The sequence below is a fragment of the Meriones unguiculatus genome, chromosome 19 (genome assembly GCF_030254825.1).
Source record: "Meriones unguiculatus strain TT.TT164.6M chromosome 19, Bangor_MerUng_6.1, whole genome shotgun sequence".
Lineage (NCBI taxonomy): Eukaryota > Metazoa > Chordata > Mammalia > Rodentia > Muridae > Meriones > Meriones unguiculatus.
The window spans coordinates 66,679,845-66,705,141 of NC_083366.1; the positions used below are offsets into that span (position 1 = coordinate 66,679,845).

General features: G+C 46.8%; 1 protein-coding gene across 4 annotated transcripts in view; it reads right to left on the minus strand.

Annotated features, from left to right (window-relative positions):
* Auh (AU RNA binding methylglutaconyl-CoA hydratase) overlaps positions 1-25,297 on the minus strand; it is an 85,852-nt gene that overhangs the window by 53,239 nt on the left and 7,316 nt on the right. For all 4 annotated transcript variants that reach the window (XR_002476641.2, XR_002476642.2, XM_021643585.2 and 1 more), the window contains exons 2-4: positions 21,549-21,616; positions 21,357-21,444; positions 3,052-3,138 (exon numbers count right to left, since the gene is read on the minus strand). Coding sequence is in view for 2 of the 4 variants with exons in the window: in XM_021643585.2 (XP_021499260.1) it covers positions 3,052-3,138; positions 21,357-21,444; positions 21,549-21,616 (243 nt within the window). In the remaining 2 variants the exon portion in view is untranslated. The remainder of the gene's footprint in view (positions 1-3,051; positions 3,139-21,356; positions 21,445-21,548; positions 21,617-25,297) is intronic.

The window sequence follows — 25,297 nt, forward strand, 5'->3', positions numbered from 1 at the left end:
AGTATCTGTGCAGGAAACTTTCCAGCCTCTGACAGCTTATCTACACGATGGGTTTTTACCTACAGTTACTTACTTGTTTAGTGTGTGTGTGCCTGCACATGCATTCAAGGAGGGTGTATGTGTGGAGGTCAGAGGACAACCTCCCACTGATATACAGACAATGTGCAAGTCTGTGGCCACTAACGAGGCTGAAACCAGGCAGTAAACCCTAAAGAGCGATTCTCAACTTGTGGGCTGTGACCCCCTTGGTGGCCAAACAACCCTTGCACAGGGATCACCTAAGCCCATCACAAAACACTGGTGTTTACATGATTCATAACAATAGCAAAATTACAGTTAGAAGTAGCAACAAAAGTAATTTAATGAGGAACTGTATTAAAGGGTCACAGCATTAGAAAAGTTGTGGAGCACTGCTCTAGAGTGTGAGGGACATCTTTATTCAAAGTCTCTTTTCACACAGTATATTTTGATTTTGTTTTCCTGTCCCTCAACTCCTTGATCCTCCCCACCTCCTGCCCTACCCAATTTCATGCTCATACACTCTCTCTCTTACTCCCTCCTTAAAAACAGTAAGACAATAAAACAGTAAGACAAAAAAAAGTTTGCAAAACGAAACAAGATGTTCCCATAAAAATAGCAAATAGACAGACAGACCAACCAAGGAGTGGGCTTGGTGTTGGCCGGCTATTCCCGGGCTGGCCCTGGAGTGTGGCTGGTCCACCCAGTGACATTCCACCACAGGAAACAGATTCTTCCTCCCCTGACAGGTATTGACAGGGCCAGGCATGATCCCTAACTGTTTCAAGTACTTCTCCCAGTATATTCTAATAAACTGGTGTTCCTAATTTAATGCTGACAGAGTTTATTCATCTTTTCTTTCCTTTTTTTTAAGAAACTCACTCACCGCATCTTAAATTTTAGTTTCTTCTCTGGGCATATTAATCGTGCCATTTCCCAATGTGTCCTGTGAACTGCCCCACTGGACAGGCGTGGTGACCTGTGTGCCCAATGCAGGCAGCAGGCACATTAGCTTGTGTCCCACTAACTAAAGCCGGCAGTGTCGCTACAGCATGGCTTCTTGTCCTTTCCGTCTGGAGACTCTGGCCCTGACTCTGTAAGTCCGTCTCAGAGATCAAAGCTGAGAACTGAAGTGTGAGTATGTCTGACTCTGCTGCATTTAAGAGAATCTCCTTTTGGCAGCTGAATCCTGTGGGAAGAGGACAAAGCCTCCCCTATCTGCCAAGACAGCTCATCGCTGCACATTTCATGTGCCCCGAGAGCCACCGTTGCTTCTACAGCCAAAGGCATCTTTCCGTGACAGCTTTTGCCTGTTGCTGATCGTCGGCAACACAAGCCTCACGCCCTGCCATCGTACCACAATGTTCTACTTTTTAATAACTTCATCTTCCAGCATTTCACTTTGCTCTTTTTCAGTCTTTTCGTTGCTGTTGTGTCTGTTTCCCTCCTTTCTCCAGAGTGCAGGACTTTGGAAAGATGCTGACAGAGGCAGCCACAGGTCTCCCCTGGCTTGCTTCCGAGCTCAGGAGAGAGCTTTGAACACTCAATCACGAAATAACAGGTACTGAACGAAGCTGGAGAAGTCTTCTACTCCCACGTACCCAGCTTTTCCATGAACACAAGCCGACATTCCTCAAATGCTTCTCTCACTGTACTGAGGTGAATATGATTTTATTTTAATTGCCTAATGTCATGAATTAAATTTAGCTTTTTCCAATGGAAATGATCCTTAAATTCCACACCCTGAGGAGTGACTTGGCCTCGCCTGTCACTCTTTGTCTTGTGTGCCACTAACTTCCAGTCCTTTTATTACTGCTTTCCTGAAACTTCCTTGGCTTTTCAGCCTTTGCTAGTGCCTGGCTATTTATCATCAGGGGGTTTCTCTTGCGGATGTGAACTTAAGGTTGAGAATGTTCTCCATGTTTTCCACCAAACCTCATGAGTGTGGACACACAGTAATGGAAGATTCAGTCTCAGGGTTCCCCTCACAGCTTCTCCCTGGACTCAGCCGCATTTCCTCCTCAACTTACAAACACATGATTCTTCAGTCTCTACGTATTTTGTTTCTAACTTACCTGTACCGTGAACCAAGAACAACATGTCTGTGTATCAATTCTCTGAAAATTTTGCCAGCATTAGATTCTGGCATTTTATAAATGTTCTGTAAGAATAATACATATTCTAGGGCTTAGGGGTGAGTCTATTAAATCAGTCAGGTTGTTCAGATCCCTATTCTTTAAAAACCATTTATCAGTTTTTGTCTTTTTGGATTGACAGCAAAGTGAGGGAAATATCAGCAACCCGTTAATTTCGCTCATGCTGTCAGATTTGCCTGTGTGAATCATTTTTACATTGAGACAGCAGTTTCAGGAACAGTAACTCTAACAACGTTCTTCATCTGACGCCACACTGGCACACTGCCTGCCTTCTTTCGGTTAGTTTCTTCTCTTGTTTTGTTTTCTGAGATACAGCTTTGGTAGGCTGGCCTCTCCTGTAATCCTATCCTCCTGCCTCATCCAGCCTCTAAAGGTTGACCCTACAGGCCTATGCCACCTTGTCTAACTCCTGATTAATAATCTACTAATGAAAAATTTTGAGAGGAGAGAAAAGAAAAAATCTGCATGTCTGTGCAGGCATTCGTGTGTGCATATGTGTGTGTAAGTCAGAGGTCAGTGGCAGGGTGTCTTCCTCACTCGCTGTCCACATTGCTCTGAGTCGGTCTTTGACTGAGCCTGGAGCTTGCCAGTTAGGCTAGGCTGGCTGGCCCCCCCTCCCCGGTGCTGGGATCACAGCATGCACTGCTGAACCCAGCTTTCCACCTGTGTGCCAGGGTTTAAACTGGGTCCTCATTCTTGGGTGGCACTTCACCAACTGAGCCATCTTTCCTGAAATGCTTCACATATGTTTCCAGATGACACACATTAAGGGCTCAAGCAGCTGCAGCTCCTGAGCATCTATGTACGTGACCACATGAAGACCACTGGGACATAAAGTCCATCCTAGGCCTGTGGAAGAGAACATGGCTGTGCTTACCAATGTCATTGATCACCGCTCGTATTTTGGAGACAAAGGGGCCGACTTCACTGGAATGCATTTTGGCTCTTTCCTTAAGGTCAGCACCTGCGAGACATCGTATTCAAATGAGATGGTGACATAGGCACAGTTGTAAAGCAGAACTCGGACATTTACTGAAGCCGCATGAAGGCCCACTCAGTTCACACGCTGCACCTCTCCCCAGTGATGACTCTGTCTGTCTGTCTGTCTGTCTGCTGACAGAACCCCCAGCAGTACCCTGCAGCTTGCTCTTCCCATCACCCTTCACACTCCGTGGAAGACCATGCTACGCCATTGAGCACCGCCGCTCCACAAGAGCTCGGGAAGCCTTTCAAGCACTTGTTTAGTCACTGAGAAGTTACAATGGCACTGTCACGAACGACTTCAGACCAGTGCTGGCACCTGCATCGTGCAGAAGTGCTGGAGGGCTCCCTCCACCCTGGGCCAAAGCAGTGAAAACAGCAAAGTGTTATGAAGTCACCATGGTGAGTGCAAACCCAACCTCAGCAATGCTGGCTTCAAGTGATGAGGTCACAGTTATGACTTTATCACACAGCAGTAAGTTTAGAACAGCACACTTCGGGGGTTCCTTAGAGCCACTTGATCTGAGCTCCACAGACAGGGTTTCACCGGAAGTTGCACCACAGACACACACAAACTGAGCATACGGACACTGTGTGCCTGCGAACGTTCCTTAAGTCACTGCAGACTGTGACTGGGCTCAGTGCCCAGGGGATGCCAGGAGCACGAGAGGAGACCTGGAATCAGCCCAACACAGCCTCCTAATCCACCAGGTCAGCCCTGAGACCCCAGCAGACCGTGGAAGGCGCACAGCGCTCTGCAGTGCAGCACAGGGTCGGCAAACGCCGGGAGTGGTCTGAGCAGCGCCCTCAGGGCTCAGAGCCAGGGCACACTCTCATAGAAGGGCCTAAACGAACAATCGGGAGAGTACATGGAGGTGAGTCTGCTCAAGGGAGGACACATCGCAGAGAGACAGCATGACAACCAGGTACGAAGCAAAAGAAAATAGATAGGATGACATCAAACTAAAGAACTCTGAGCAGCAGAAGACAGCCATCAGCACAGCAAGGGACTCTCTAGAATGGGAGGGAGCATGGGCCAGTCAAACCTGCCCCAGGCCCTAAAGCACACAAGAAGCTCAACCCAACAGCAAGAGAGCAGCTGACTGGCAGAGGATGGGAAAGCAGAGTTCTGTTTCTCTTTCTGTGTGTGGGGATAGGGGATGTCGAAGGTACATGGAGGGGCAGAGGACATGTGTGAAGGCCAGAGACTGCCCGTGAGTGTCTTCCTCTGATGCACGCCACTCTGTCTTGTGACAGTGTCTCTCACCTAACCGAACCTCGCTGACTGTCTCAAAAAGGAAGGCGGACACCAACTGAGGAATGACACTAAAGGTTGTCTGCCCTACACACACACACACACACACACACACACACACACACACACATACACACCCAAATTAAATTTAAAAAGCAGCGAGCTTTGATGCTTCTATTATAAACAATTTTGTGTTACCAGGGATCATGCGCAGGTAAGAAAGAGAACTTCTCTAGATGCAGTTTTGAAATGCGACCAATTTATAACTCTACTGGAGCCTCCAAATGTTCTAGTGAAGACATGAGACACGAATTTCTGAATGCAAAACAAAAGCCAGTCTGAGAGACGGCTAAGCAGTTCAGAGCACTTACCACTCTTCTGAGGACCAGGCTTGGGCGCCAGGACTCACGTGCTGACTCACAACCACCTATACCTCCAGTTCTAGGAAATCCAATGCCACCTTCTGGCCTCTGTGGGCACCAGGCATGCTTACAGTACACACATACATACAGGGAAAACCCAAAACACTCACAAAATAAAATAAGTGTTTTTAAAAGACCAGAAATGATTAAGGTTAGTGAGAAATCCATACTGAATGCCAAGACAGGCAGAGAGCTGGCCCCTGCGTCAGTTAGCCCATGCTAAGAGTGCAGAGGAAAAAAGAAAATGCCTTACTGCACATACAGAGAAAGTTCTAGTGGTCTGGATAAAAGATCAAAGCAGCCACAGCATTCCCTTTGGCCAAATCACAAACCACAGCCGGCCCCTTACTCTCTTCAGTTCTGGGAAGGCTGAGGAAGCTGCAAAACAAAGACGAGACTAACAAAGCTCCAGCAACTAAAAAAATAAAATAAAAAAATAAAAAAATCACAAACCAGCAAAAAGCGCAAGGAAACACATTTGAACTGGGTCACCCATCTCTCCTTTAGCAAATGCATGAACTAATTTAACTGTCTTTAGACCTTGCTAATATCTTCCTTCCTCATTACATTTCCATTTCATGGGAAAATTAATTATGAAGATTTTTCATAAAGCATACAAAAATGTTTCAAGAACAAGCCTGAGCACATGCTGTGCAACCTAAGCTCTGCAACGAGACAGGTAGCCCTGACTGGAGCTCACACTATCCTAACGGTACAGTTATAGAAGAACCTGCCACCTCCACGTAACCACCATGCATGCTTTATAGCCCTAATCTGTATTCTTGTTGGTAGCCTTAAGTAATTTATCTTAAATTGATAAAACTATACATATCTATCATGCTTGACATGATGTTCTGAAATATATCAACACTATAGAATGGTCATAAACTTAGTTCACTAATATGAACATTACCTAACAGCTGTGGTGTAGGGGGAAGATTACCGTCCACTCGCTCTGGTGGAGCTTTCCAGGGACACACACTGACAAGGATTCATCCCCAGGATGGCACTCTGGAAATCTCTCAGAAGTCTTTAAGTCACCGAAACGATCGCCTGAAGGAACCTCTTCCCCTTCCTGACTGAGAAGTGACTGAGTACTCTGCCCACGTGCTCCTGCTGCCTGTCCATCCGCCCAACCCAACTGGGCCAACCAGTCATGGACTGAAAACTTCCAAAGCTCTGGGCCAGAATAATTCTCTCTTCCCAAACTGATTATCTCCGGATTTGTTACAGTAACAGGAGCTGACTAAGGCAACAGCCACCACTCACAGTGGGTTCTTTGCCAGACCAGTGGAGTGGAGTGACTGCCACACAAAGCAAAATGCATGGATGTTTTTAATTTCCTGGTGCATATAAAAGCTATATTCGACTCTGTACTCAGTCATTCAGCAAGCACGGGCAACAGCTCTCAATGCAGAGAGCTGAGGAAGCCCTGAGTGAGTGAAATCCTCAGTGAATGTGCACTGTATACATGGGTGTGGCATGCTGAAGACTCCACAGCCTTGGACACATGGGAAATTGGTCAAGCTGTGACCTATAAGGATGAGGCTCATGAAGAATGGTATCAACTGACCAGCAGAGCAAAGACCAGCAACTCTAGCTTCTTCCTCCTGGACACTTAAGAGCCTGAGAGGCTTCACCTTCAGAAACCTCCCACCTCACCAGCTGTAGCTCCCCCTGTGACCCCATTGGCAACAGCTTTACTATGGTGTGCCTGTCCTTTCTTTATTCTATTGTTGCTCTGGCCAAGGTTCCAGGCTCCCAGAACAGCTCAATATGACCATCTTAGGCAATGACTGCTCAGAACCATCTGAATCAGAGCTGGGCATGGCAGAGGCAACAGATCTATGTTGAGTTCAAGGCTAGCCTGGTCTACAAAGCAAGTCCAAGACAGCCAGGGCTGTTACATAGAGAAACCCTGTCTGGAAAAATCAAAACAAACAAACAAACCACCTGAACCTTCAGCAAGGTACAAGGTGGACTCTTCTCTTCCCACCTGCGAACCTTGCTGAGCACCTATGGCTGCAAATTCATCAAAGTGGCAGCTGCTCATGGTCAGGGTTCCTTTTTAGAGACATGGTCTTGGAATATAGCAATGGCTGGCTAGGAACTCACTGTACAGACCACAATGGCGTCCTGCTGTGGTGATACCCTGACTCTGTTTCCTTTCTTAAAGACAAGGAAGTTCTCATTCACTGAGTCCTGTCTGCAGCATTCACCCATAGCGTAAAGTATTCCCAAATGGTCCATCTTTTCAAACCTTGCTACTGCCTTCACAATGAAGTCCTAAAACTTGTGCTGTCAGGTCAGCAGTTTCAAATGTCTTCACCTCCAGTTCCCACGCACACTGTGGTGGATGAAATAGGTATGGTCCCCTAGATTCCTGTGATTGAATGCTTAGCCATAAGCAGTGGTACTAGGAGGTGTGGCCTTATTGGAGAAGGTGTGGCCTCGGTGGAGGAAGGGTGTCACCATAGTGGGTTTTAAGGTCTCCTGTTCTCAGGCTCTGCCTAATGACTGTATTATCAGGCTCATTTTTGGCTGTTTTTTATTAGTAGAGGTGTGAAAAACAGGACCAGGTGAGGAAGAGGCAGAGGAGAGAAGTGGGATGGCAGGCTCTCCACCCTCCTCTTCTGCCTTTGGCAGCCAGGGTGGGAGCAGAGCCTCCTCCTGGCTGCCTGTGGAAGGCAGCCACCCTTCCGCTGCCTGCATTTAAGATGCAGGACTGTAATCCTCCAGCACCATGTCTACCTGCACGCTGAAGTGCTTTCCACCATGACGGTAATGAAGGTGATGAACTAACCCTCTAAAACTGTAAGCCAATGAAATGTTTTTCTTTGTAGGAGTTACCTTGGTCATGGTGTCTCCTCACAGCAATAAAACCCTCGGACACACACCCAATCTTATTTTATGTTGCTTTCAAGGTGGCTCCTTAAAAATACATTATGGTTCTCCTCCTGCCTGGGGGCTGCTCCCTATGAGCGGAGGTGGCAGGAGGTACAGAGCTTGGAAGGCCAGTGAGCACTTCAAGGATACTAGATGTGCATTAAACAGCACACTCCATCATATGAATGGAAACGTAATACCTAATCATCCTATAGGCACAGGAAGGGGAGAGCTAACAGGGAGCAGTGTCAAAGCCCATATATCAAGCGTCTATATCTAAAGACTCTCTCCAGATACAGTCAGGCAGAGAGGAGGAGGCCCACTGGGGAGAAGGAGTCCTGCACTTTAATGCCTAGTTCAGAATGGCTATCCAGACTGGGAGGACTACAATCTCAAATGCAGGCTCTTTCCAACAATATAAAGGGACAAAAAAATTGCTAAAGTAAACAGGTAAAAAGCATACAAAGCCAGTGGTCACCATTCTGTGGCAAGTAAGATAATCTACTAGTTTGTGGGTAAAAGTGTTTACTAGGCAAACATGACAACCCAAGTTTCATCCCAGATCCCAAGCAGAAGGAGAGAAGTGACTTCTGGAAGTGGTTCTCTGACCTCTCACCTCTCACCTCCACACTCGCTGTGGCACATGCAGGCCAGTACTCTCTTTAAGTTGTTGATTCACAAAATCCATAAGGAAGAAAGTGACAAAGCTCCAGCTGACTTTTAACTGATACGACAATCAATCACTTGTGTCAAGAAACGGGGGGAATGGGAGAAAAGCAACAGAGCACAGACACGCTGCACTGTGGTGCGTACTGCCCCGGCAGGAAGTGCAAATGCATGGCAGGAGCCCTCTGCTCAGAGCCTACACCCTCTCCCCCACTGCAGACACCTCACACAGGGACGGGGGGGGGGTCAAGATGCCCCAGCACTGCGGAACAAAGCTGTCACCTGTCCCCCTGCCTGGATGTGATAATCTAGAAAAGCCTGCCACCAGCATGGGGCACCCATACCAGCTGAGATCCCCACAGAGACAGTCACACCACAGCAGCTTAAAACTGTTCTTACACGATCATCGGGCTTCGGGCTTCGAAACCTTCACTCATAACCTCATGACTTTTTTTTTTTTTTTTTTTTTTTTTGCCAGTAGACATGCACTAAAGTGTTATTAAGTTCCTTGTAGCTTTAAATAAAATGAGTTTTCCTGAGTGAATTTCATTACCAGGACTATTAGTACAGCTGACCATGTCATAGATAAACTACAAACCTAATAACTATTAAAGACTAAAGTAAAATGTATTTTAAAATATATCTCCTTCAGGACCATCTCCCATCTTCCCATTATTCCATTTTCCGTCGTCTCACTGTTTCATATGTCCTTGTATGAAAACAGTTCTTGCTAGAATGGGGCAAGGTTTGCTTTCAATTTGACTCATGCTGAGAAAAACATTCCACAGTAAGCAGGAAGGAGTTTTATTACAGCAGGATCATTCAACTGACTGCTGGGAGAAATAATCACACAGCAATCAAGAAATATCTGACAATCCGTGTCAACTCTACTGAACAGCCTGTGAGTGATACTGAAACAAACTGAAATCGCCAGATTACGGATCCCAATAGTGTACAACATCGTCCTTCTAAGGCCTCTCTCAGCAACTTTTCCTCTCCCTGTAGCAATAATGGGCAGGTCAGACCGGACTGGTGCTCCTTTGTGCAAGGGGAGCAAGTCAGAAAGGAACTGATCAGCCCTGACACCTACTGAGAAGCCTGGATGTTTTAGGAAAGAATGCACAGGAGCTGTGCATTCCTGTTGCTTGGCAACTGATTGAAACACCCCTTCCTGGAGGGAGGAGGGGGGCCCTTGAGACTAAGGATGTAAACAAAATTTATAGAAAGAAATTTTATAAAAAAAATGACAAGAGTCGCCAGCCCCTTCCCAAGATCACATGAGTCTCATCCCCAGCACGGCCTTCCTTTTGAGACGTGTCTCGTGGCGCCCAAGCTGCCCTCAGGCTCATGTCCCAAGGATGACCTTGAACACCTCCTGGCTCCACCTCCCAAGTGCTGAGCTTAGAGGAGTGCACCCCAGGACTGCAAGCAAAGCTCTGTGCATGGCCAAGGAGCAATGCCAAGCCTGCCATGCCCCAGCCTCAGATGGGCCCGAAAGCGGACAAGTTAGGTTACTAACCCTCTACTTCTGCCTCCCCCCTTTCCCTTACCTTTCTTCTTCATCAGCTACCCCCACATATCTGACTATGGACCCCCAACCCCCAGGCCCCGCTGGGTAGGCTCTGGTTAGCTGATCCAGGTCAGCCTGAAGACTCCAGCCTACATTATGGCAAAAATATTCTACTAATGAAGACACACAGGGGTTTGAGGCCTGGAACTCCTAAACCTTCTGGCTACTGTGAAGACATTTCAAAATAATTCAGTCACTAGCTCCTGGCAATCTGGTGGCCATACTACCAGTCACTTGTAAATTTTCCTGTTGCAGGATGTTGTGAGCTTATTACCTACCAAACCAAAATTAAGCAATGATAGCCTGGTTCTACTGTAGTGTTATCTCTTTGTGGATGCGACCTTAAGCCACAGCCTGCTTCATAGCTGCCCGCTCTGTCTGACCCTCCCCTGATCCTGCCCAGGAGCTGCCATGAGCAAGCTCCAGAAAAGTTTGGACATTTTGGAGATTATCATTGAAATTAAATGTTGAATACAATGTCCAAGAGCCCTGAGGGGCTTTGACCCCTTTATGAATCTTGTAAACAGTGGGTATAAAGAGATGGCACTAGTGAGCAACAGAAAACACTGGGGTGTGGCCACAGGAGGAAAGGAAAGTGTTGTTACCTTGTCTTTTCGGTTTTCTTTTCTTTTTCTTTCTTTCTTCTTTTTCTTTTTTTTTTTTTTTTTTTTTTTTTTTGGTCTTTTTGTTACAGTGTTTTTGTTATTTCATTATTGTCTATATGTTAATTTCCCCAACCCTGGAAACAGCAAGTGTTAGAACCTAAACAATAACGGTTTTTTAGCAGAGAGGTCCAGGTCTGCTCCCTGCTTTACTATATCATATGAACTTTTTGCTACATAAACTTTTATAATATTCAAAAAAGTGTGGGGTGTGACCTTGATTAGTGGGGCCATAATGACTCAGCTAGTTATTACAGGACATTTCTAGGAATTCTGACATGAGGGAGGGCAGGTGGGTAAAGCTAAGGAGAGAGGCTCTCAGGGACCCTCTGGTGCAGGGCCTGGTAGCCTACCAGGTCCCCAGCAACACTCCGTGAACAAGCTGCCTGACTCTCCTCCAGAGCACACACTCCTTGGGCTCTAATTAAATATAAAGTTTCCAATTTAAAAATTGCCTAACAAAATTTTGAAGCGGCCTCCGGCTGGAGCAAAAGGCAGCTATGCTGCAGGATTCCACCAGAACTCAAGGCTCTGATGAACTGCTCTTGAGCTTTCCTCAAAGCTCCCTTTCCCACGGCGTCTGCTCCTGCCTGCACCCAAGGCTCGCTGGGGTAAGTTACTCCACTCACATACACACTGAACAGGGCTCCCCTGGAGAGTATCCCCTCACCCATCTTCACAGGGGTCATCTTCATAGTTCCTCGAACTGATGTGGAATAGTTTCCGGAGTGTACTCTTAACACAAGAAAGAAAGGTGCAGCAGCGAGGGCAAGGCTACGTCTAAGATGCTGCCTCTGCGGTTCTAACTTCTGACGCCATGTCAGTATTTCTGAAGTCAAGATGAAACGCAATGAGGAGACCTCAGTCTAGAATGCAACACAACCACACCGCAGGGGACATAACCCACAGACCTTTCAAAGCAGCATGTTTGGGCCTGCGAGTCTCAGGGTCTTAAACTCCCCACGCCACACTCACCACGCTACAAACAAGCCCCTGTGAAATAGAGAGCTGTGCACCCGGGAAGACAGCTACATGCGAGCAGGAGGGTCTGGGCTGGGAGCACACTTTCATGATGGGAGCACCAGGAAGGGGTTGAATGAATGAGCGAGCTGCAGCTTCCGTGAGCCACCGGCCTCAAACAGTAAGGTGGACTATTTTTGTTATTTGCAGTTATGTGTCCGTGTGTATGTCTGAGTGCAGGCATGTGAGTACAGGCTGCCGTGAATGCTGGTCCTCACTCAGGTCCTCTGCAACTACAGTGAGTGCTCGTCTGAGCCACCTCACTCCTAAAGAAGGAAAATGAATAATTAGATGAGCAGGAATGCCACTGAGGACATGAGGTCTGAGAAGAGAGTGAGCTTTGCCTGGCAAGGAACAGGGAGGGCGGTGGTGATGCAGGAGGAAAAAGGCAAGCCACAGGGCAGAAAATGTGGCCAGAGCAGATGAAACCTAACACACTTGGTGTCAGTTGCCCTGCTGTTGCTAAGAAAGTGACCACAGACAAGCCGCATCCGCCATTATCTCTAGGTGCCCCCCCCCCCCGCATCTCTAGGCGGGCTGGCAGGCCTGGTAGGCTCAAGGGTGGGCTAACTATCCTTGCCCCTCCCAGGTTCTTGAAAATGGCTTTCTGTGGGTGTGAGCCCCTACTTGTATGACTGACTCTGGCTCCCAGCCTCATTTCACATTGTCAAAGTCTCCCTGCCTCCGTCCTATGGGAGACTCTGTGTCATCCAAGGGCCCAGTGGATAAAGCAAAAAAATCTCCACATCACAAGATCTGCAACGCCCATCCGCCAAGCCTCCTTTTCGAAGTGAGGGCAGCAGGTCAGGGCATGGGCAGCTCTGTGGCCATCAGCTCCCAGACAGTGCTGCTGGGCAGGAGCCCTGTTCCGAGAGCACTGGCGTTGTGTGCAGAAGGTGCAGAGACAGGTGCAGAAGGCAAGGGGAGCCAGCAACATCACCACCAACAGGCATTTCCTATGTGCCAAGGAACGGTATGTACAAAACCCAGGACAGCATTGCAGTAGGTTTGCTGAGATGGAAACAGTTAGACGTTAGTGACAGCCAATCAGTTACTGCCTTGGAAGCGACAGGAGTACTGAGTTACCCGAATCCTGGCATGTTCAAAGGAAGAAAGTAAAGGCACATACCAGTGAAAGGTCACACGAGAAGAGAAGGACTCAAATGCAAGATCTGAACTTCTACCTTAAGAGAAATAAAAGATTAAGTCCAAAGCGCACAGAGAAATAAGCCAGTAAGACAGAAAATTAAAAAACAAATCAACAAAACCAAAAGCTAGAAATTAAAAGAATAGGTGAAATGATTATTTTGCCAATATTTTAAGAAAAAAGACAAAGTTTATCAAGATTGAAAAAAAAAACTGAGCATGTGGTACATGTCTGTAATCTCAACACTTGGGAAGCTGAGGCAGGAGGATGGATAGTTAAAGGGCAGACAGATCTACAGGTGAAGATGCTATGTGGAAACTCAACCAACAAGAAGGCAAAGGGCTGAACACAGGGGTGCTGCTACAGGCCAAGTGCTAAGGAGTGACAAGATGGATGGGAGGCCGAGGCCAGCCTGCCCTGTGCAGGTCTTGCCTCAACTAAAATAAATGCAAAACTGAATGTGGGCGCTCCTAACTACTCCCTCCACAGACACCAAATGCACAGGCAGGGTCGGGAGCAGTTTGATGCTAATACATTTGAAAACTTTGGCAAAACAATTTCCGAAAGAAAAGAAGAAATAAAGATAGAGAAAGAGGAAGGGAAGGAAAAAGGAAGGAAGGAGAAAAGCACAAATTAACAAAGTTCTCCCAGAAGAAACAGCTAACTGGAACAGCACTCATCTGCTAATCACATTAAATTCATATTTAAAATCTTTCCACTAAAAAGCCAGCTGGCTTCCTCAGTCAATTTACCAATAAGCTAAGAATTAATAAAGATCCTATACATTTCCGGAAAGCCCAGCATGACCCTGACATTCAAGGCAGTAACCGTCCTGAGAGAGCTGACTGCAGACTTCCTCATTTTAGCAAATCAGAGACTCAAGTGCCGCTTGCATGCAGAACGGACACACCATGTCCAGGAGGGTCGTTCCAGGGACACCAAGTCCTCTAATATTTGACAAACAGTAATTTAACCTGTTAACCAGCAGAAAGAACAAAAGCACAACTGTCTTAAAGTATTTGGCAAAATTCAATTCACTCATGAGGGGTTTTTTCTTTGTTTTGGTTTTGGTTGTAATCTCTAGGAGTAGAGGTCAAGGAAATCCCTTTGACATCATTGGCTGCGAGCTGGCTGGGTGCTGATCCAATGCCCTCCGTGGAGGGAAGTACAGGACCGGCACAGACCTTGCCGCTGTTGACCCGTCCTGTTCCGAAGTCCAATGCATGAAGTAAGGAGGAAAGGCAAAGGTGCTGGAGACCCAGCTCACGAGCAGACACAGAGACTGCCTACAACATTGATCTAACGGACTTTCTCTAAGGAAGGGCTGCTAACCCTAAAACACGAGGACGTCAAGGAAACCAGCTATACAGACTGCCATTTGCTAGGAATAAAAACTAGAAGTGAAATTAAAAAGAGATGCTTGAAAATAAATTCAACTAAGTAGTCCTACGGTTTGGCGTCTTGACCCCTCCCAAGGGCTGACATCTGGGGAGTTGGGTCCTTCAGTGGTGCCACCTGAAGGTGTCTGTGAAAGGAGCCCTGGGGGTGCAGGATCCCCTCCAAAATACAAACACAATTCTCATGAAACCAGTGAGTTGCGGAGAGTAAGTGGGAGAAAACAGCAAGCTTGGTGGCTCTTCCCAGCTCGCTGGTTTCCTGTCACTAATATGTGCTTGGACCAATATAAAATCATCCATCAGCAAGACAATCCCTCACAGGCATGCCTGGCTCTAGACCCTATCCAGGGGCAGGCTATCCTGGCCATCTCAAGAAGCCACACCAATTCCCCAGTTCCAACCCAGAATCCAACAATTCAATTAACGTCTCACAGGAACTCCCAAAGTTAGCACACATGGGCATCTAGCCAAGACTGCCCTCCCTTCAAATGCCAATCACAAAACAAGTCCTAAGACCAACCAGAATATAAATGTGCAGAGGCCGGGGTCGGGGGTGGTGTCGGCAGGCGCACAGCTCCATCACTGCCAGGCCCTCACAGCACACATGAGTCCCCAGGGGAAAAATCTCTTGAGGCTCCTTTCATAGGTGCCCACAATGATTCAACTCAACCTCTGGCCCCTATCCACTTGCCAGATGAGGGCGAAGGTACCAATCAAGCCCTCTAATCCATTTAGACTCCTGCCGAGGCCACCTCTCAACCAAACAGGAGGCATCATGTTCATGTATTCAAGAGCTCTATACTGTAAATCAAAGTGAAGACTACATATGTTTTCATAGCACCCAAACACTTCAACCCTATTTCACTATATATGCACAACCCAATGAGAACACATCATAGGCCCAAAGGAAAAGCACCAGGAGTCAGGAGGAGAAAGCTGAGGAGAAAGCTGTAGTGCTGGGGTAGCCATCAAAAAGGTGCAAAGCAGAAAACAAAGCTTGATGTCAGCCTAAAGCTGAAAACAAACCATAATGAAAAAGAAAAGGCAAGCCACTAAGTGGGAGAAATGCTTGCAAAGCATGCCGGATAAGAACAGATAGTCATTTCAAACATAGATAAGGAACTTCAAATCAACAAAGCCTTCTATAAAAACATGGGAGCAAAGGACGGCAGCACATACCTACTATCCAAGCACTTGAGAAGCTGAGGCAGGAAAATCATGAGTTCAAGCCTGAGCTACACAGACTACGCCTCAAAAGGTGAATGAAGAGAAGGTGGAGAAGGCAGGGCAGAAGGAGACAGTGAATGAAACAGAGAAAGTGATAATGGAGACATGGGGGCTGGGGGCACACCAGGGGACATGGAACACAAGACATAAATATAAAAAAACATATCTGAATAGGCATTATCCCAAAAAATAAACCTGTGACAAACAGGCACGAGAGAAGATGTTCAGACTCATTAGAAAAGTACAGACTAAAGCCATAATGCCACGTGGTAACACAAGCAACAGATGCACGGGAGGACCCAGAGTACTCGCTCGCTCTTGCTCTCTCTGCTCTCTCTCTTTCTCTCCCTCTCCCTTCCTCCTTCCCTCTCTCTCTTTCTCTCTCTCTCTCTCATACACATACTCATACACATACACTTATACAAACACTCACACTCATACACATACACTCAAATACACACACACTCACAGCTTCTTAGTTTGAAAGTCTTGCTTTGTTTGTGACTTGGCATCTGACTCCGAACCTTGCACATGGCTGGTACAGTTATATAAGACCTAGTACCCCACTCCCCCAAGAGAATAAAATCTCCCAGCGACAGACTTGTCTGTGAATGTCCCAGGCACCACTGTAGCTTAAACGTGACCATCCCTGCGAGGCGCTCCACACCATCCCAGCCACGATGCGCTGAGCTGCCACAGCCCAGCCAAGGGGCCACCAAGCACAGACCTGGAACCCAAGAACTCAGAACCAGAATTACCCTTTCTTCTTTCAGACTTCATCATGTCAGTGACCTCAGCACTATGATTGAGCGCTGACTGATACAGATGTGTTTGTGTAAAGCCAAAAAGTGAAAACCTCAGCCAACCATCAAGTGCTGAGCAGAAAACCAGCAGCTCAGGAAACAGTCGCTCAACAGGAGGGTGTAAGTCACCGAAACACAAACAGGCAAACAGCAAAGCACTAGAGTAGATCAAACGGCCAGACACAAAGACCTACCACCTCCCCCACAATGCTCCAAACACCTCTGCCTGATGAGACTGTTAGAAAAAAGATCTGTGCAAATGGACGCTCTCTGTTTACCATGAGTACCTCATGGCTTAAGCTTCTCTTAAAACATCAAGTATACATTTCAAAGTGGTAAATGCCATTATAAGTAATTCATATCCTCAAAGAAATATTTAGCAATGTTTTATGCAAAAAAACTGCATGCAACACAAAACAGGAAAATAATCCTCTGCCCATTCACTCCTACAGAACTGACTTGTATGATACATCACTGCAAAAACCCAAGACTCTGAAGCAATCTTTTAAATAGATTTCTTCATTAGTCAGAGGCTCCCACGTTCTATTCCCGTCATGACATCTGAACACACAGCATTTAAGAACGTGTGCTGACGGTTTTAGTGAGGAGTCCTTAGTCATAACACGATTTACTAGAATTCAAAAGCAGAAGTAAAACGACCTTTACTTTTTTGGGGGAAAAAAAACCCACACTGGCATAATTCAGTGAAACACTCAATTCAGACTCCTGCACAGAGGAATCACTACCAAGAACTGAGTGTCATCTGTTTCAGAAACTGCAATGGGGCAAAACCAAAGCTTGTTAGATTGCATTTTAGAACATTATGGTAAAAACAGCACTGTGAATTTACTACTTGGTATTAGAACAGAGGCATAAAGACAAACAGCTGACTATAGAGTCCGGCTTCCAGCAGCTTCTATGCGCTGTGCAGCCTGGCTGAAAGGACTCTTCCAAATTTCATAAAGGTGATTTTATTAAAAGCTGAACAGAAATCTTAAATATCTGGAAATAACCAACTTTACAGCATGTATGCACGTGTAAGGGGAGAAGAAGGTGAACTTTAAAATCAAATACACAATTCCTCTACAGCATAGAGGACAAAGCCAAGCAGGGCTGATCCCCCACCCACCCGGCACCACCACACAGCTCTCCTGCAATGTTTGAAAGAGGCCAGCCAGGAGCCAGGAACTTGGCTCTAACCTACAAGGACCCCACACTATGCCTCCCGAGGTGCAGAGCCATGGAGACAGTGAGCTTGGGGATGGAGGGTTGCTCCTCTGAGGTCTTAGGTTAAAAATCAAGGTCTTGAACAGGACAGCACTGGGGTACCTGGGGGTGGGATACGGCACCTACTGAGCACAGGAGAAGTCCTGAGATCTGTCCACAGCACAGGAGGAGCGCAGAACAGCCTGCACGTCAAATGAAGCTCTCACCAGTCACCACTCTCTACAAAGTGCAAGGATCTGACTTTCTGTGAGGCCTTTTTCAGCTTTAACCTTTCCTTTAGAATAATTGAGGAGCTCAGTTACCCTCACAGCTCAGTTATCAACAGAAAGTGCACCGATGCACCCCGCTTTATTCAAGGTTATGTACATCAGAGATATATGCTCAACACATAAATGAAATTACCATTTCAGAAAGCTTCAAGACAAAGACAGTATCAGCCCATCCAAGGTCTGACTTGGAAACCGTCCACACAGCTGGAGTGAGGCTAGGAGGGACATGTGCACGCGCCCACTCTCTGCTGATGTATAGCAGCCTTCACACTGAGCACACGCTACTACTCCTGCACATTTGTGTGCTACAATACAACAGGAAAGCTAAAAATGATAAAATGTCTTTATTGGACGAGAGATGGAATGTAGGCTGAGGCAAGATTTCTTTGTAGACTTTGTCATATATTTTCCCTTTTTTGTGGTAGAGGGGAGGAGTTTCAAGACAGGGTTTCTCTTTGTAGCCCTGACTGTCCGAGATTTACTTTATAGACCAGGCTGGACTAGAATTCACAGTGATCTCCCTGCCTCTGCCTCCCAGGGTGCTAGGATTATAGGCATGCACCACCATGCTCAGCTGGAATCTATTTTTTATTTTTATTTGAAACATTAGTAAAAAAGAAAAAATAGTTTCAATTCTACAGAAGAGATTTAAATGGGACGTCAAAACCCACCTGGTCCAAGCTCTAATACTATGTAGGAATTCTTTTCATAACTCATTAATAACTACCTGTTCTCACAGCATTTAAGGAGAAAAGGAAAGAGAAACAAACAAATATCAACAGCTAGAAACCTTGTCAGTAATCAGGAGCAGGTCTGGACACTCAAGGAGTTACACAAGCCAACAACCCTAAGAACACAGTACAGGTGAATGCTGTCAGAGGGGCTCGCTGGGGCAAGCACACACCGAGCTGTGTTCTGAGAGCACAAAGCATGGTTTTCAAAGACACTCCCCGTGCTCCAGAAACCTGAGGCTGCCCGCACCAGGTGCTTCAGGTTTTCAGAAATGAACTCGGGGCCAGTAGAACACGGGTGTACAAAGAAAACCCAGGACATTGGTGGGAAGGTGAGCACGTCTGGGGCATGCAGAACTCTCAAAGTGGGTGGACACGGGTGGGGAGCGCCAAGGCTTGGCTGCCTCTAGTACTCCAGAACAAAAAACTAAGGCTTGCACGCACGCAAGGTGCAACTAACAAACACAGGCTGACCAAAATTAAGACTTTACATTACAGGCTACAATTAGCTGTTACGGTCTCTTTTGTGACCTAGAACTGTATTCCACACAAACACAAACAGAGCTTCTGGGCTATCTCAAACACATTTATGAAGAGGACACCCTTCAGAGAAGAGCTGCGGATTAGGACAATAAACAAACTGCCCAAAACTATCTAGTACACTGAGTATTTAACAGAATATAGAAGGAAAAACAAAAGCCAAAACAAAAATCATTTATAAATTAAAATGTGAACAAATACCCTGACTATGCAGAAAGTTTTAACATACATAGGAGCAGACACTGAATTAACTTGGGATAATCAGGCTGACTTAATATAACAACTAGTGCATGGCCTGAAACAGACAACACCAGGCAGTACCCAAACCCTCAAGTCTCATCATACAGCATCACACACAGAGACTCGGGACAAAGGGGAAGCCAAGCATGGCTAGAGTAATCACCACGGGGCAATCAGGGGGCAATGAGGACCGGCAGACAGTCCAAAGGACAGCACCTGAAGTGCTCTGCCTCTGCAAGTCACCACCTCTGACAGAGCACACCACATCCCAACCAGCTGTCCTGCAGCACCCCGGAGGCCTCAGAGGCAGTTCCTGATAGCCTTCCCCCCCAAACTGTCTGGGGCTGGTGCTCAAGTCTCAGCCTGAGAATCTAACACTTTGGGCGTAAGCTCCACCAGGAGCGGTGCGGCCTCCTGCTGCCTTGATTCCACAACCTCAGATCCAACTAAACCAGAAGGCAGAGATATGTGTGGAGAAACGCCATCTGAATTCCTCGTGCACATTCCCTAAATGCCATGTAGCCACAATTTTTGCACCTGTGAGATTGTTTTCTGGCATTGCAAGTGACCCAGAAAGCATCTAAAGTACATGGAAGGATGAAGGAGTTGTATGCAAACACTATGCAGCTGCATATGACAACAGTCAGCACCCACAGACCTGGAATTCAGGGTGGGGGATGGCAGGGAAAGATCCTAGAGCCAGCCACTGGCGTAACCAAGGGCCAAACCAAGGCTGCACTTAGTTAAATCACCCCATCAGCCTCCCTGGGCAGACAGAACAGAAGCCTGTACTGGGAACTCCACTCCCTACATGCGAGGCCAATATCCACCTTCTTGATTACACACCCAGTAAAACGTTGCCTTTTAAGGTACGTTGCATTTTAAGGGAGCAGTACAACCTTACCAAAGCCAGCATATAACTCATCTGCACCAAATGTGCCTAAATCCCATAAAACTCTCCAGGGATTTGGGGGAGGCCAAGCTTGTAAAGACAGTCACCATGCCTCCTGAGAACTGTAAGTACCCAGCATTCTCAGTACCAGCCCAGGCATAGCGGCTAGTTCTCAGTAAGTAAACACTTGTGCAGTGAGTGAAACACCCCAGGTGCTTCCCTGGAACCATCAGGGGAGCTACCCCATTTATATTTCCCTGGAACAATTAGGGGAACTACCCCATTTATATTTTGCTGAAAATATCCGTTTTCTCACCTGCTATTGGTAGTGGTCGCCTAGGCTGTTGAGGAAAGCAGATTCCTTCCCACCATGCTCAGAAGTACTAACAGGTAAACCATGAGATAACAGTCTTTAATGCTGGGCACTAAGTGAAAGCACAAACGTGCCCCCAGTGTGAAAACACCGCTCCTCACGGACACAGTCACGGGGTGGGAGACACTGTACACAGTGCCCTTCCGAGCTCCGGCCTGCGCCTAAGAGTCCACCATGACGCATATGCTGCCGCTCAGGAGTTTCTGAGCAAGCTGCCATGGTAGTGCGCATCTTTAATCCCAGCACCCAGGAGGCACAGGCAGGGGGATCTCTGTGAGTTCAAGGACAGCCTGGTCTATAAAGTAAGTCCAGGACAGCAAGGGCTACATAAGAAAAAGCCCATCTTGAGAAAAAAAAAAAAAAAGAGACAATCGACTGCTCAGAGCAGAGCACCGTGGCCTGAGACCTGGTTTCTCCCCACTAATGGTCCACAGGATTCATTTCCCACAAACAATTATCTTAATGGCCCCAAGCATTTTTTTCAATGGCTAAAACAATCCACATGTTGCAAGTGTCTTTCCAATGTTCACAGACTAAGAATAGTCTTTTCTTATGAAACTGAAAAGGAGACAAAGAGGAATTGTTGGTAATAGTTCAGACCACAGAGCATCTTACCGGAGAATGGACCACTGCAGAGGAAGTATGTGACCAGCCCACACTGTGACGGTAAAATTCCTTTACACGGGGCTGGAAAGAAAGCTCTCCTGCTGCTCTTCCAAAGGACCTGAGCTCAGTTTCCATCAAATACCTGTAGCACCAGCCCCAAGAGGCATAGCCTCCTTTCCTAGCCTCCCCAAAAACCCACACGTGGCATTCAGATCCATACATACACATAAAGAAAACAATTTTCAAAACAAGAGATTATTTTACCTACCAGCACAGAATATCCCAGGGACCTCACTTCTGATGATAATGGTCCGAACTTTCTTATCCGATTTCAATGCATCCACAGCTTTTGATAACTAAACCAAAGTAGGGAGAGCAAAAAAGGAAAAGGAAAAATTCATTTTCAAAATCATATCAACAATATGTTTTAATATTAGAAACAGCTTAATCTTACACTCACCATTTTGAGAAGGTTTTTGCTGAGTGAATTTTTTCCGTAAGCTCTGTTAATTCCAAGCACCACAATTCCTAATTAAGAAGGGGAAGAAGCACATACATTCGGGTTAGTAAGGCACTCAGAGAGCAGACTACAGCAAATATATATTTATATATAACTAACCTGGCAGGTGGCTAACCTGCCTCTTAACCAAGGCTTCCCGCAAAGCTGGCCCTCTCTACAGTTAAGATTACTTGTCAAAACAAGAACTTTTTTTATTAGTATGGCAGCTAAAACCTTATCAAATCAAATTGGTGTTTAATATTCTCACTTCACTCTACGGGGAGAATTTCTGCATCCTGGGCCCCTCAACTTTTCCAAAGGGATCTGCCGTGTTTACAGGTTTTAATAGTTAGAGTAGGGAGGGTACACAGTAGACAGTGGTAGTTACAACATGCTTCATCATTGTCCTTCCCACGATTCCCACTTCCCTACCTGCTGGCCCAGCTTCTGGCTCATCTCAGTTTTGTTGCACGCAGGCCTCTGACCCGCTTTCTGCTGCTGTTCCAGCTGCAGGCAGCTCACTCTTCCTTGCTGATGTAACCGTCTTAGCACTTCTATGCCAGGCTTCCTCCTGACCTCTGCCCTGCACACTTAACCCAACAACACTTCCATTCAGATCTACAAGCAATTCAGACTCTACCCAAAATTTTTTTAAAAGTTCATTATCCTTCCCCTAGAGCCCAAGCTCTCCCTGCTTTCTCATCTAAACCCAGACTCCCCAGCCCAGGTGCAGCAGCCACACTAACTTTCTAAAGCAGGTCAATGCACAGAATTCTCCAGTTGTGTAATATCCTTTGTTTACAAAATATCCGAATTCAATGGCCTTGACTGCAGATTTGAGGACTTTCCCTGGGAATCTGCCTCCACACTGGTCCAGTTATCCTGGCCTGCTTAGGTGTGTGTCATTAGTGAGGAGGTGACTATCTAAGTCCACTCCTGGATGACTGCACTACGTTCAAGTGGCGAAAGCGTGTACTGAGTGAACTTTTCAGTACTCAGCCATCAAACAACATGGTGACTCTGGCCAGGTTGGCATGGCTGCCGCAAAGGAAAATGGTGGAGGAAAGGCTCTGCTGAGCTGAGCCAGAAGCTGGGTGAGCAGGTAGGAAGGTGAACCTCATTGGGAAGGAGGCTTGACCAGATCTCCAGAGCAGGGCTCTGGGCTCTAACCTAGGGAATGAATTAATCCCTTGACGGAGCGACGGTGTCATAGAATTACAGGAAAGCAGCAGAAGGCGTGAGCACGGAGTGTGGGGGCTGTGTCTTCCCTGCCCCTTCCTATCTTCCCTCTCTCTGCTCGCCGTCCTCCACCATATATTCCTGCCAGCATGTCCTGCCCAAACGAACGGTGGGCCCAAACCACTGAAGGGTGAACCTTCCAAAACCAACAGCCCCAAACAACTCCTTCCTGGTTTACAGCATTTCTCTCAGGTATTTTGTCATACAGGAAAAGTAACTAACACTGGGACTGAATTCAGGACAGAGGACGCACGGGAGAGAGCACAGAGCAGCCACAGAGAGAAAGCGTGGTCAGGGGTTGAAAGCAGTCAACCAAAGTAAAGACGCCAGCACAGGTCAGAGGCCGCTTACAGTACAGCATGGAAAGTCGGGTGTTCAGCTGGAGGGCCAGGAGTAGGTAGAAACCGGTTATTAACAATGCGCATGCTCAGACAATCCCGGGCGGGGCTGCTGCCTCTGGACTGGGAGGAGGGACAGGGTAGCAGCTAACGGTGCCCTGCAGTCAGATGACAGAAGGAGGGTTTGTTTGGCTGAGGCTGGCGCTGCTGGAAACCAAGGGAAAACAAGTGAAAGGATTCAGGACTTAAGAGGTAAGAAGGCGCATGATGACGGGACCGAGGGCCTGGTCACACAGGACGGCGGCGCCAGCGACATCTACAAGGTCTTAGCAGCAAGCGATGAAACGAGGCGCCCAGTGGGACATAGCCTTAAAATGCACCTTCACACTGCTTTCCAAATACTCTGACAAACAGCACATTTAAAGAAGGTCAAGGTCTAAAAGCACAAAGAACAATTAGGTTTCATACAGCCCAAAGGCAACACACAGAAATCAAGGCAATGAACAGCACTGACAGAACACTGTAAAGTTTTTGAATCTATGACCATCTCCTCAATAGAAGAGAAGAACCTGACAAACTGGGGACCCTCTGATTGAAAAGCAACACGCACAACCAGAAACAGTTTAACTCAATGTGACAAAGGCAACTGGGTGAACCAAAGCTGACATCATACTCAACCATAAAAGATGGAATGAGTCTTTAAGCAAAGACAACAGCAAAACCAGGCTCCTGGCAACACGGCCATTCATCGCAGGGCTGAGAGCCTTAGCCAAGGCAACAAGGCAACTCGGCCAGGGAGAAAGCAAAGGGGTATCAAGATGCAAAAGAGAAAAGTAAAACTATGCCCCTCACAGGGGCATGTCTACAAAGGAAACTCTACAAAACCCACAAAAATCCTACAGAGCTAATTAATGAATTTAGCAACATCTACATTTTATACATTAACAGTGAATAATCTAAAAATATATTTTAAAATGTGGGCTGGAGAGATAGCTCAGTGGTTAAGAGCACTGGCTGCTCTTCCAGAGCTCCTAGGCTCAATTCCCAGCACCCACATGGTGGCTCACTACCATCAATAATGGAATCTGATGCCCTCTTTCTGGCCTGCAGGTGTACATGCAGAGAGCACACTCATATACATAAAAATGTTTTTTAAAAAAATAGAAATGTTAAAATCTTAGAAATTAACTTCACTGGAAACAACACAGGAATTCCACTCTGCAGTCCGGCACTGAGACTGGCCACTTAGGCCTAAGGTATAAAACGAAAGAAACCGGGAAGTAAATGATCTTTAAATCTGTAGGAGGACTAAGAGCTGACAAGAGAGCACAGAGAACTGTAGCACATCACAGCAGAAACCTACAGCACATCCCTCCAGAGGAACCAGTGCTGAGACAAGAACACGTGACTACAACTGCCTGGCTGAGGGCTTCCATTTGGACACTATGAGACGCAGCAGCCCAGGAGCTCTGGGTAGAGCTCAGTGTAGAGCTCGCTCACGGTGGAGCTCACGGTGGAGCTGAGCTCACTCCAGAGCTCACTGTGGAGCTCACGGTGGAGCTGAGCTCACTCCAGAGCTCACTGTGGAGCTCACCACAGAGCTCACCATACACTCACTGTACTTCTCAGTGTCGGCCACGTGTGATCGTTGATCTTGACTGTCAGCTGGACTGACAGACCCTAAGAAATCACAAAGTCTGCCTGTGGGAGAGACTCTAGAAGGAAGTAACTGATGGGAGAAGCCAGCAGGAAGCTACACTGTCAGTCAGCTACACCATCCTTAAGCAATGCCCTTAGTAAGCTACACCAGCAGTAAGGGCATCCAGGTTTATTATACCCCCCACAGCTCATGCTGGCAGAACTAGCCAACATACAGCTCTCCATCACTGGACTAACTGGATCTCATGTGGTCCAGACTGGTCCTGAACTTACTACATAGTGGAGGATAAACTGGAGCTACAGGCACACACATCACTCTCCCTGCTTAGGCATCAACGCAGACTGAACCCAGGTTTCCTGCATGCCAGGCAAGCACCCTACCAGCTGAGCTATACCCCAGCTCCCTATACTAATATTTTTACAGACAGTGTTGCACTTCTTTTAATGTGAAACAAAAGGGGCTTGATGTTCCAT